At 36.8% G+C, this 12,338-nt stretch overlaps 1 protein-coding gene across 20 annotated transcripts in view; it reads left to right on the top strand.

The window, feature by feature from the left end:
* The window catches only part of DCAF6 (DDB1 and CUL4 associated factor 6), a 66,395-nt gene that overhangs the window by 15,222 nt on the left and 38,835 nt on the right, over positions 1-12,338 (top strand). For all 20 annotated transcript variants that reach the window (XM_015879080.3, XM_015879070.3, XM_085526481.1 and 17 more), the window contains exons 2-4: positions 1,705-1,766; positions 6,148-6,240; positions 8,944-9,129. In XM_015879080.3, the coding sequence (XP_015734566.1) occupies positions 1,705-1,766; positions 6,148-6,240; positions 8,944-9,129 (341 nt within the window). The remainder of the gene's footprint in view (positions 1-1,704; positions 1,767-6,147; positions 6,241-8,943; positions 9,130-12,338) is intronic.

The following is a 12,338-nucleotide window of genomic DNA, read 5'->3' as shown; positions in this document are numbered from 1 at the left end:
TTCTTACTCTGTCTGCACCTAGGGCAGTCAAACAAGACTGGAAAGACTAATGCTGAATATTGCACCACTTAATTAGTGAGGTAGTATGTTTTTAATTTGTTTTTTTTAGAGCTACTCTAGATGTACTTAGAAACAATTGCTGTATAATCATCTCACCCAGTCACACATCCTCTTAAAACAACAAAAAAATCCTTTGTAAAAGAATGCTCTACAGTCTGGTGCGGTACTCGAGCCGGAGTAGTGGAAGTCTGGCTGCCAAATCATGCCTTTTCATGGAGGGAAGGCTGGATGCACATTTACTGAGGCACAGTTGTAGCTGCTGGAGCTTGGAATGCTTGAAGATTCCCCGTGTCTTTGAGGGTGCGTGGCACTAATGTTCTGTGCCTGCTTCTCAGTCAGGTGTCTGGCCTGTGGCAGCCTGGTTTGTAAGGGGTCAGCTGAGGATACCAGGTGATCTTTTTGTGTTGTTGTTGTTCAGGAGAGTGTATGGGACAAGTGAAGACTCAGAGGAAACAGAGAGGAAAAACTATGGTTCCAAATTTGTACTGGAATGCCAGAGGCTGCAAGGCTGGGTGCCTAAATGGGGCCTCCCATTTCATCTGAACCTAAACAAGCTGTGAATTGTAGAGCTTTCTCATGTGGGCAGAGTTCTTTTCTGTTACATTTTTTTCTCTCTGTGGCTCCTTAGTTTCCTTGAGGGAAAACTAATTTGGAGTGTATGCAATAGCTGTGCTATTCAGAAACAATACAGCCTAATGCCTTACCTAGAGTTTTGTTCTGAGAACTCTAGAAATAGAGGATAGAAAAGATAATATTCTTGGAGTCTACAGGCTTTTAGGATTTAAGTGAAAAGATCAGGCTTGCCAATATTTGTCTTTTTTGAAAACATTCCAGGGATCATTGCATTCATTGTAACCTGTTTTCCTGATGCAAAGGCTCTCTAACCAAATACTTCCCACTTTCATTTAAGAACTTTGAGAAGTGGGGATGTTTTCAATTTGCCTTCTTTGCTCTTCAGTGTAGCAGCGTTATAAAGGGCAGTTGGATGGCAGCTAGCATGCAGGTAAGAACATAAAATTCACAAGACCTTGTTATAATTGATATACGTTTATAGGTTTCTTTCTTTTCTCCCTCATCTCTACTTTTTATATCACCTTTCCAAAAGTTAAGTGCAGTGGACTGGACTTCACTTCAATGCAGCATTAATAACGAAATTGAAGTTGAGTTTTCTCTTGCTTAAGAGCAAATGTAGAATTGTAGGTAATACTTTAAAGATCTTCCAATTGTTTGCTGAAATTGAGACCATATTTTACTCTAGATCTAAGCACATTCTCCTTTGTATACATTTTACAAGATGTCTTAGTTCTGAAACTACATTGTACTTTCTGTCTTCAGCAAAGTTGACCAAAAAACCCACAGGATTATTCTTGATATTACAGCAATTCCTTTCAGGGCAGCCTTCAACCTGTGAACTATGTGTGTTGCCATTTGTACACCACTGAAAGTGGTGGAAGAACTAGCAGATGTGATGCTTATCTTAACATTTGCAAAATGAAAACCATATGAATTGTTTTGAGACTGACACTTATATTCTGGTTCTTTGTTGTTTAGGTTTATACCTGCTAGTGTCCATTAGTAGGATCTAAATTAGTTCTTCATGTTACCATTTTAAAAGAGTATTGTAATTCATATTTTTCTTCACAGGGAGAAGAGAATTTATCCAAAGATTAAAACTTGAAGCAACCTTGAATGTGCATGATGGATGTGTAAGTGACTTGCTGCTTTTTGTTTGTTTGTTTGTTAAATTTTGTTAAATAGTGATTATGTTGCCACAGTAATACTTCATTGATTTAAAAATGCAAATACCATGTGTTAAATCTGAGCTGGAAACCTCTGCTTGTTGAAACATACATCTGAATTCTCTAGGTATTTGTTCCTTCTTAAGCACTGCACTTGAATGAGTTATGCTCATGTGCCAGGAATACACATGCTTGTCTTTTCAGTTGGAACCAATCTTTAAGTGGAACCATTTTGTGCTATGTTGATACGCTTCTTGGACTTAAATCAGTATTTTAAGTGATTTATTTCTTGTGCTTAAAAAGCAAAGAAATTTGTTTTAATGTTGAATGGATTCATGCTTTAATGTAATGCTGATTCACCAGTGTCAGAAAACAAGTTAAAATACCAGTTGGGTTTACTTGCCTATGCATGAAATTATTGAAGTAGTGAATAAATACTCATAGCTCTTTTCTCTGAATGAAGAAATTTCAGCTATTGGAATAAGATTCTTTTGCTATATTATTTTTGTAAATGCAGAAGTAAAGTAAGGATTGCAATGTCCTTCCTCATTCAATTGATTGTGCCATCAGTGGTAAATTATATTAGTCTCTTCCCTCCCACCCCTTCCTATTATAACAGCTCAATGAGCATACATTTCAAACATAAGGAATGAATGTCATAGACATCTTACTAAGAGTGTTTCTAGTTTTGTTATTTTCTTACAGACATTTGTATTCTTACATATATATATTTCTTATAGGCATTTGTATTCTTACATATATATATTTCTTACAGCCATTTGTATTCTTCTGGGGGATGAGTTTTGACTTGTATATTCTATGTAAAGCAGACTGTGTTACCAAAAAAGATGACCAACATACTTAAAGCACAAATTAATTTTTCTAATGGAGGATAAAGTCCAACTTCCTACCTACCATTTGACTTATATACTATACAAGAGAGAGATCTTGTCAAAAATTAGGCCTGTGCGTGTATTCATACTCAGTCACACCATCTTTGAGGCAGGATGACAGTTCTGTGAATTACTTGGAGTATGCATATTTTTGTAGTGTTAATATTACCATAGCACCTGCATGTTTGGGATGTGAGTACTGCTATCTGAGTTTAGCCCAGAAGTTGCTGTTTCCCATGTTGGCTCTCAAAGGAGCTTAAGAGGGTGAGAAGCTCTGTTGTAGGTGTATAGAATTAGATGAGATGCTTTCTTTTGAAGTTGGCTGCATTGGACTGGTAGCAGCTAAGGGTGAGGTAAGTAGAGAAGGAAGGAGCTCTAAAACATTTTGATTGAATCCAGTGAAAACCAACAAGGTAGAATTACAGAATATGTAGGTAGGTGGATCATTTGGTATGAGAAAATAATATGTTCTAAATCAGAAGGGAGAGGATCACCTGAAGGAATAACTGCTTGTTTCTATGTAGAGATTTTCAGTTCAAGTGTTTGGTGTACCACGCATCTCTCATTCAGCAGAGCATTTGTGAGCAAGTCACATTATAGACATAGTCCTGAAAGTTATGCTTAAAGTACTATAAGTAGTATGTTTAGCGTACTGTTAGAACATGTAGTTCTTACTTCTTCTTCCATGTTTGACAAGTAGTGCCTTCTCACTCCCTTCTGAGTTTGAGAGATCTTTCTAATGCGTCTCTGAAGACATTTTTATTTAATTTCTTCTGTTTTTATACACTGTTAACATATTCTGTTTACAAAAGAGTTAATTTTTCTGGTACATTACAAAGGAGTGAGTGAAAATTTAGAATTTTCAGCCTCAAGGCTTGGCTGCCTCCTATATTCTCTTTGAGGAGATCACAGAGGTGATATATGGACTTGACAGTGAGGAATGCAGTTTAGTGATGGAACTCAGTAGGTCAGGTGGGTGGTTGGACTTGATGATCTCTGAGGTCTTTTTCAACCTAGATGATTCTGTTTCTATGATAAATTTGTTTTTACCTATTTGAGTGACAAAAGTGCCTACTACTTCCTTTCAAGGCTAGTTGAGAAGCAAACGAAATTGTTTACAGATGATAAAGCATGGAATACCGAATAGAAAATAAGCTAATAGAAAAGAAGCTGTCTTTTTCATCTTAATTTTCTGTCACTTCAGTCTGTCGTCTCTCTTATTCTTACCCTAACTTGAAGAATTTCAAGCCCTTGTGTAGTAGCTGTTAAGCTGTGCTTTCAGCTGCGCACTGAGTGGCTGTGAAGGTAGTAGATGTATAGCTTTTCTAAACAGTGCTGCACTACGAACCAGTTTTCTAGGTAGTCCTCATTTGGTAAAGTATTTTAAGAGTGTGTTCTACATTGGAACAGGGTGAGGATTTTTTTAATCTGCTGTCATTGGCCATCTGTTTTCAGTTGTGTATGTCTTTTTATTGGGGTAATACAATGTTGGTCAGTGAAGTCTACTAAGCGCTGAGAAGCGTATTGTATTAACTGATCGCTTGTATAAAATAATTGACTTCTAGGGAAATAAAAGTCAAGCTTATTCCACTGAGAGGCTTGTTTTTTTGTCAGTAGTGTTGGGAAGGTGAATTAAAGTACAGAATTAAAAGCTTGTTTAGTTGTAGGCTTTCTTCTTGCTTCATAGTTTTTCTGAACCAAATTTGGCTTGAGTAGGGTACGCTGAAATTGCTCAAACCTGAATGAAATCAGAACTTAAAAGGAAAATGTTTGATGCCTTGTGTAGGCTTGTGATGCTGTAATTCATATAACTGTTCTCTCTTTCCTTTATTTCTTCTTATATGTTTCTTCCTATACTGTGTTTGCTTTCAGGCTTTTCGGACATCCTTTCTACCTCTTTAAGTTAAATTATTGTGCAAGCTCTTTCTCACATCACTTGTTTTCCCCCTCCCGTCTCTACTTTTTACAGCTTCTTGTGGTTTTCACAGTTTTGTTCTTGTAACCTTGTGTCAGCATTTTGATTTCTTTAAGGGCAGTCATGGTATTTAGCTGCCTGAAAAGAAATGTAGATGAAAGCTAACATTCTATCACTGGTACTAACTGTAATACTGCACTGTGCTTGACTATGTGCTTTAAGTACTGTAGTTATCAGAGCGGTTTACTTCCGTTCTTTTCCATAACTTTGCATTTCAAATAGGTATTAATAGAAATGAGAATATGAGGGTGGAATATGAACCAAAGCTGCAGTATGGAAGGTGCAGACCTGCTGTGCATGGATACGCTGACAGAATGACATTTGCATTTCGGTTCATTTTCTAGTGTGTTATTTAGTGCCTGTAGTTAATGTAAAGATCATCAGCAAATATATAACGTTCTGGTAATTAATCCACTAGCCCATGTGATCCATGCAAACAGTTAATACTTGTTTTACAACTATGCCTAAGGGGAGACCCCAACAGAGCTATGCTTAAAATAGTTACTCAAATGAGTATTCTTATTTTAAACAAAAAGATTTTTGCCTTTCAGGCTTACACAAATGAGACATTTGAATCAAAAGAAAGCATAAGAAAAGAATATTTAAAAAATGGAGTTTTGACTGATGATATAGTCCACTCATATTAAATCACAGCAGTTATCCTGCCCGCAGCAAATAGCCATTGGAAAATGTTGATGGCTGTAGTTTGACAGCTAAAGCTATTTCAGAGACAATTTGAAATAATAATGGCCATGCATACAGTCTTTGCTGCTTGTGTATGAGCTACTGCTAGAAGGAAAAACTTGCTTGCTCTAAATATACTTTCTGAGTCTCCTGGATTTTGAGTTTACAGCTTTATGTCACTGACACAGTGCTGAACACAATATTAGGAAAAGGAAGATTGGTAAAGAAATGTATTGTAAAATTCTCCCAAAGACTTCGCTCCTCACTGTAGGATTTGGCTTTCTGAGCATGCATGCATTCCTCAGAGGGTGATCGGGGATGGATTCTGTATTGCTATTCATAGGATCCTTGAGAAGATGTGATGTCTGAGAAGTCTGTATAGCAGTGGATGTTCAGAATTTGGATACTGTGAAGATACAGTGATGTGACGGTAGTTCAAGTTCAGAGAACTCTGTGGAGTATATTTGCTGCATTAAAGCACTTGAGTGTATAAAATTGAGTGATTTGAAATCTTTGCGGGAAGGCTTAATTTATCTAATGGACTCTTCAGGAGCGAAGGAAACAGCTGAGTTGCGAATGGAGAGGCCATAGGTGAAGTGGGTGATTCCCTTATCAGTTTATTTTTAAAGTAATTTTTGGTGGGTGTGTGTACTAGCTGATGAAAAGTGTCATTATTTCAGTTTCATTTGTTAACTCCTTTTTTTTTGTAGTGTTGGGCAGGCGTAGAATGTTGATCATTTTAATAGTCTGAAAATTCTAATGCAAGTCTAATTTAATTGTAAATTAATTCATGCAGGTGAACACAATCTGCTGGAATGATACAGGAGAATATATTTTATCTGGTTCTGATGACACCAATCTGGTTATTACCAATCCTTACAGCAGAAAGGTAGGTTTGTTTCTGAATACTTTGTTTTTTTTCAAGTGAGATTTAAGTTGTTATTTTTTAAGAGAAACTAATTATTATCTGACAAAGATAATATCAGGCACTTTGTAGTGTTCTGTAAATGAGAATAAAACTTCACAGTGCTTTAGAACCTTAGTATTCTAATCCCTTGTAACAAAGGCATTATCCCATTTTACGGTAAATGGTCTGGCACAAAAGGAATGTAGTCTCACAACAGATTAGTGTCAGAATTAGCAAAAGCATTCAGTAATTGTGAAATTTTATAGTCAGATACGTTGTCTTCATTTTAGCTTCAAAATATTGTACTAGCTTCTGCTGTATTCAGTATACTGAGTTGTCTGTGTAATGTAATGTTGCTGAAATGAAGTGTCAATGTGTATTAAAAAAGTTGATTACCATTTAAAATGGCGTTGTCTTGTGTGCGTGTGGATGGAGAAAAATTTGTACTGCAAAGGAGGAAGCAGGTTTGTGGAGGTAAGTGTTGTAAAAAACTTGGCTTTCCCACTTCTGCACTGGCACAGGTTAAGATCCAGTCAATTGACTGCCTGTAATATCAGTTAGTATGCATCATATTATTGCACTGTTCCATAGTTTACTCTTTGAGCATCCGCTGTCAGTTTTCCTATGCAGACGCTCTGAGCTGTGTCCTTCAGTGCTGGGAATCCTTTGCAGCAATGTTCAAAGTCCACTCTTCCATATTCTCTCTGAGGCTGACACCTAAATCTAGAAGTGGTACTGAAAAATTAAATGTAGAAGGAGAAACAAAATGCGTGGTTGGTATGGTGGAAGGGAGTTTAAATAGGAGTTTATTGAGGCAGAATGTATGTAACTTCAGTTTGTGCTGTGTCCTCAAATAGGAATATTGTTAGTGTGTGCCTCTGAAGGAACAATGTTTGGAAAATGTTGAGTTTGATTAGTTTGGCTGCTTCAAAGAAACGCAGTTCGGATTGCTGGGTTGCAAATGATTCTGTGGTAGGTGTCTTTAAATGTTCAAATGGAGTAAGGTGGTAGTGTTTTTTACTCCACGTAGCTAATGATAGGCTTTTAGAAGTTGTCCATGTGTGTTAAGTTTCTGTTTTGGTTGTTATGTGAGAAAGGATGTACAGAGCAAGTCAAGAAGGGCATGGAAAATCTTCAGCAGATAATAAATGCTGTAATACTTTAATGCTCTTTATTGCTACACCGTGTGGTATAGCCAGGGAACTGAGGGACAGAGGAGGGCACAAAGCGAGCCATTTTTTACTTGTCTGGATGCACCAGGGTGCAGCATTCTATTGAAACAAACATGGTGACCATCCACCACAATGGTTGGGCTAAGGCAGAAACTCAGATGGGGGGGCTACAACCTTTCTGGGCTAAGTGCGCCCAGACTTTGTTTAAACTTAAAGGAGGGAGATTTAGATTAGTTGTTAGAAGGAAACCTTTCACTTAGAGGGTGGTGAGGCACTGTCATAGGCTGCCCTGAGGAGCTGTGGGTGACCCATCCCTGGAGGTGCAGAGGGTTGGGTTGGATAGGGCCGTGGGCAGCCTGAGCTGGTGGGTGGCAGCCCTGCCCATGGCAGGAGATTGAAGCTGGATGATCACTATGGTCCTTTCCATTCCAAGCCATTCATTAATACGTAGTAACGATAGCTAAAATCAGAGGTGTATTTGCTAGATGATACGTTTTTAACCTTTAGCTGAACTAGGGTTCCCTGTGGACTTCTTGTTCTGAGTTATTCCTTTGAAACGAGTTTTTCATTCCATTGAATATCTGGGTTTTGAAGATTTGAAAATGTGATCAAATCTAAATTAATAGACAGATTTATTGAAATAAAATGAATGTGCTGTCCTCTGGTTAATTATTTTTCTTCCAGTATTAGGCTTTGAATACCCTATAAATTTTTAGTGTAAACTGTTTGAAAGATGTGAAATGTTGTACAATACTATGCATCAGTTACTGCTGACTGAGCAGCTTAATTTACATAATGTTTTATTTGGTTAAGTTAATTGAGTGGAAATTTTGAAGGCATTTTAATACTGTAAACAACTTTGTATATATAGTTTTCCCATAGATAGTGGTGAAAATGCATTTAATTTGCAGGCAGGAAGAAGTACTGAAGTGTAGAATGTGCAGTGCTCAGGAAAGGTATATGGAGGATTTATTTATTTTTTTCAGTTTCAATGGACTAATCAAAAGTATGTTAGTAAATAAAAGAGTCATCACAAAGTGTTTAAAACCAGCTGTGGTGGTAAAATAAACCATATGCTTCTCTGCTGTATTGTAGATGAAAGGTGTTTGTTGAGACTGAATTCAGCTCCTAAACACACCTAGTTTACTAGTGATCGTGTTCTTAAACTTTTATTGAACGGCTTCAAAATATCCTTTTCTATAAACTTTAGTTCTTCATTTAAAGTGTGTTTATAGTGCAGGTAGTGTTTTAAAAACAAAACGTATCAATTAGATTTCATAACTTTAGTTTTGCAAACTACTTTAGGCAAGTACGTAGGTCAATGTGGAACCAATTAGTTCTTAGAAGAAATGTGGTATAAAGGCAGCTTCTCTTTTCTGTTAGGATTAAACTATGCATCGCTGGCAGCCTGTACATGAGTGATCTTTTATAGTAACTGAGTCTGTATTATTATCACATTCTGTATTTGCTTTGAAGACATTAACCTGATAAAGACTTTATTTTTCTCTTGTAGGTTTTAACAACCATTCGCTCAGGACACCGGGCTAATATTTTTAGTGCAAAATTCCTACCATGCACCAATGACAAACAGATTGTATCTTGTTCCGGTGATGGGGTCATCTTTTATACTAATGTTGAACAGGATGCGGAGACCAACAGACAATGCCAGTATACGTGCCACTATGGAACCACCTATGAGGTAACACGCAAAAGCATATGATAATGTTAAAATAGAGTGCATATCTTCATGTATTTTTGTGCAAAATATTAACCAGATGAAAGTGAGAATTAAAGTATCTTCCTTCCACAATTTCTGATTATTGTTCTTATAGATCAGGCTTTGGAAGATAAATCAGTTGAAAATAAAATAGCCGCATAAACCTTCATTAAAATAATAATCTGCAGCAAAAATGGTTTAAACTGTGCTGTGAATTTCCTCCTGAATTGACAGAGGAGGAGTTGGTGGCTGTGCTTCACCTCTTGATTTTTATCTTGGAGGGGGCGGTGGGTGGAGGAATAAAAATATTTTCAGTGGTTTAGTACTTTTTCACGGTTTAAATCCTAAGAAATTCTTACTGAAGCATTTGTGAATAATTTTATCTGAAACATGTGTTTTAGGTGATTTCTCTGTTTTGTGTTCTGGTTAACTGATGATGTGTAAATTTAGATCCAGCGTTTCAGTCCTCTCTTGAAAGTCTGTCTTGTTCATATAAATAGGCAAGCGGAGAAGGGAAGTGCTGCTGAGTTTAGGAAGATGATCAGAATTTACATATTTATTTTAATGACTGCCAAATCTGTTACTCATAAAGCTTAACTGTTTTAAAAATGAGAGAAATAATACTATTTTCTTCTTAGGTTAAAAGTATGACGTTCGAAAGAAAAAGCCTCAGATCCATTGCTTTTGTAATTATTTAGCTGAGGTTTCATAGCAAATTTCTAAGTCTTTTTCTTTGCATTTAAAATGAACAAAATATTTACTAATCTGTTAAGGCTGACTGCATTTGAGGTGTGTGGAAAGGCTGTGTGAGGATTCCTTTTCGATCACATAGTAGAAGTGTCCCTTCAGTTGATATCACACATGTTCAGTTAAAGGATTTGTCAAAAACGTTTTGTCTGCTGGTAGCCTTGTAGGTCAGACAGTCAAGCAAACCTGGCATGATTGACTCTGTAGACGTTTATGGGACTGTGGTTTGTTTATCTGTTGTATTTTGTTACATGGTTGTTTTTGCCTGGGTTTAACTCAAGGCTGTAGTGTATGTACTAATTTTCAGCTTTGCAAAATATTATTCTGGCTCCCAGACATGTATTTCCTGCTTTTAGTTTTGAGATTGCTTTTACTGAGAAACTACTGTTCCCTTTGTAAAGCAGCAGTCCTGTGGCCCTCAGCCAGAAGCTTAAACTGCCTCAGTTGCCACCGGAGCTTACTATATATAGTAGTCTGTGTGTTAGTCTGAGAATCCTGCAGCTTGATTGGATGTTCTCTGTACCTCAGATAAACCCTGCCTTTTGGTAAGAACATCTGGAGGTAGTGATGCTGTTTCTTAAAGATGAAATGTCCTCGGTTGAGGATGGGGTCTATCAGGTCAGCAATCTGACCTCTCAGGCAAATAAGTTCCTGCTTGATGGCTGGCCACAGACTTAAGGAGCAGCCAGTTAATGGCTTGGCTGGTTTGCGTTTCCTGGGTAGCTAGCTGTGAGTTCTGTATTAAGAAAAAACAAACAAAAACTCTTGGAGCAGGAGAATAGGAGAATGATTACGGACACTGGGCTGAGGAGACATGAAGGTAGTATCTGTCATTAGAGCAGTGAGTTTGTGTGCCTGAAGTTTAGGGTGTTGGGGTCAGCTGCTGTGAGTTCAGTAAATGGAAGTTTGGATGACAGTACAATCACTAGAAGGCACAGTTGCAATCCTGAGTTTTGATTTGCTTGGACTTGGGTAGACCAGCAATTTGGTTGATGACATTGAAATTGTCAACAGGTGTTGCTGATTGTCAACAGGTGTTGCTGCTAAGCCAGTTGACCTGGTGGGTCAGAAGGATCAACAGGGGCTAGAACATAGCACTGACAATTCTTACTGCAAGATGCTGATCAACTCTTGGAAGGTGTTGTTTGTCATCAGTAGTAATGGCATGTGATTTTCCAACTATTAGACCAGGTAGCAAAGGCAAATATTAATAAGAAAAGAAATAAAACTCCACAAAACAGGCAAAAAAGAAAGATTTACAAACAGTTTAGAAAAACTAAGGACTGCCCAACAGACCAGTATATAAAAATGAAAGATTTGCTACTTACCACATAGTCTTCTTATGTTTATCTGTTTGTATGGAATACAACTCAAAGTCATTAGTTGAAGAGAGCATGGCCATTTGACTGCTGTACTGCACATGCAAAATGGTAGAATTGGGGGTGAGTTTTATTCAGCAAATAATGTCTAAAAGAGAGCATGACTGTTGTTTTGAAAAATGAGATTCAGTACTATTTTTGTTATTTTAAAATATCATTAATAGAAGTCCCCATTACAGCATTGCCGGTTTTAAAAATGCCTTTTCTTGAATTGAATTTTCTTTGCCTGTTTTGCACTGAGGTTTTACATATCAAAAAGTTGATAACTATCTTCAAAAAGTCTTTGATACGTAGTTTTACAAAATACTTTTTTTTTTCAGGCTTTAAATTCTGTTACTTTCTGAAATCTGTTTGATATTTGAACATTAAAAGCCTGTTTGGGCATTGCAGACCTTTTTTTGTTCAAGCCTTGACGTGTGGAAGTGTAATGGAGTAAATATCAGTTATTTTGAAGCAAATGACTGAGATTCAAGCCTCAGCTTCTGGTGTAATACAACTTAATCACTATGAGTATTCTGGAGTGGGAAAGTCATGTAAAATTTTGTGATCTTTCTACCCAACTGTATATAACCACATCACTGTGTTAAATATAGAACTTTGACTCATCTGATTCTCTAGATAACAAAATCTATTGTGATTTGTCCTGGAGGTACTAGTTATAAATTTGAATGCATTTTGGGTTTATACTGCACTTTAAGGTTGGAATTTGTGACTTTTTCAGGCAACACAAAAACATTGAAAAAGAATAATTTAGATCATTATGAACTGTGAGATAATTGGGTAATATTTTTAAATCTGGGGAGAACAAAATAGATATAAAGAGAGAAGTTCCTGAAACATGTTTTTGAAGAATTTGTTTATACGATGCTATTGCAGGTTTATTTTTATTCAGATAAATGCTTTATTACTGCTCGTGTTAATTGCATAGAAGGAGAATGTACAGCTCTTCCATAGAACCACAGAATGACTCATAGAACGGCTTAAGTTGGAAGAGATTTTAAGGATCATCAAGTTCCAACTTTTCCTTTCTTACCTTGGTATTTTCAAAATAGTAAAAGTATATCA

The sequence above is a fragment of the Coturnix japonica genome, chromosome 1, assembly GCF_054131305.1.
Source record: "Coturnix japonica strain WE chromosome 1, WE-NBRP24, whole genome shotgun sequence".
In the NCBI taxonomy this organism is placed as follows: domain Eukaryota; kingdom Metazoa; phylum Chordata; class Aves; order Galliformes; family Phasianidae; genus Coturnix; species Coturnix japonica.
This window is presented reverse-complemented; position numbering and strand designations above follow the sequence as displayed.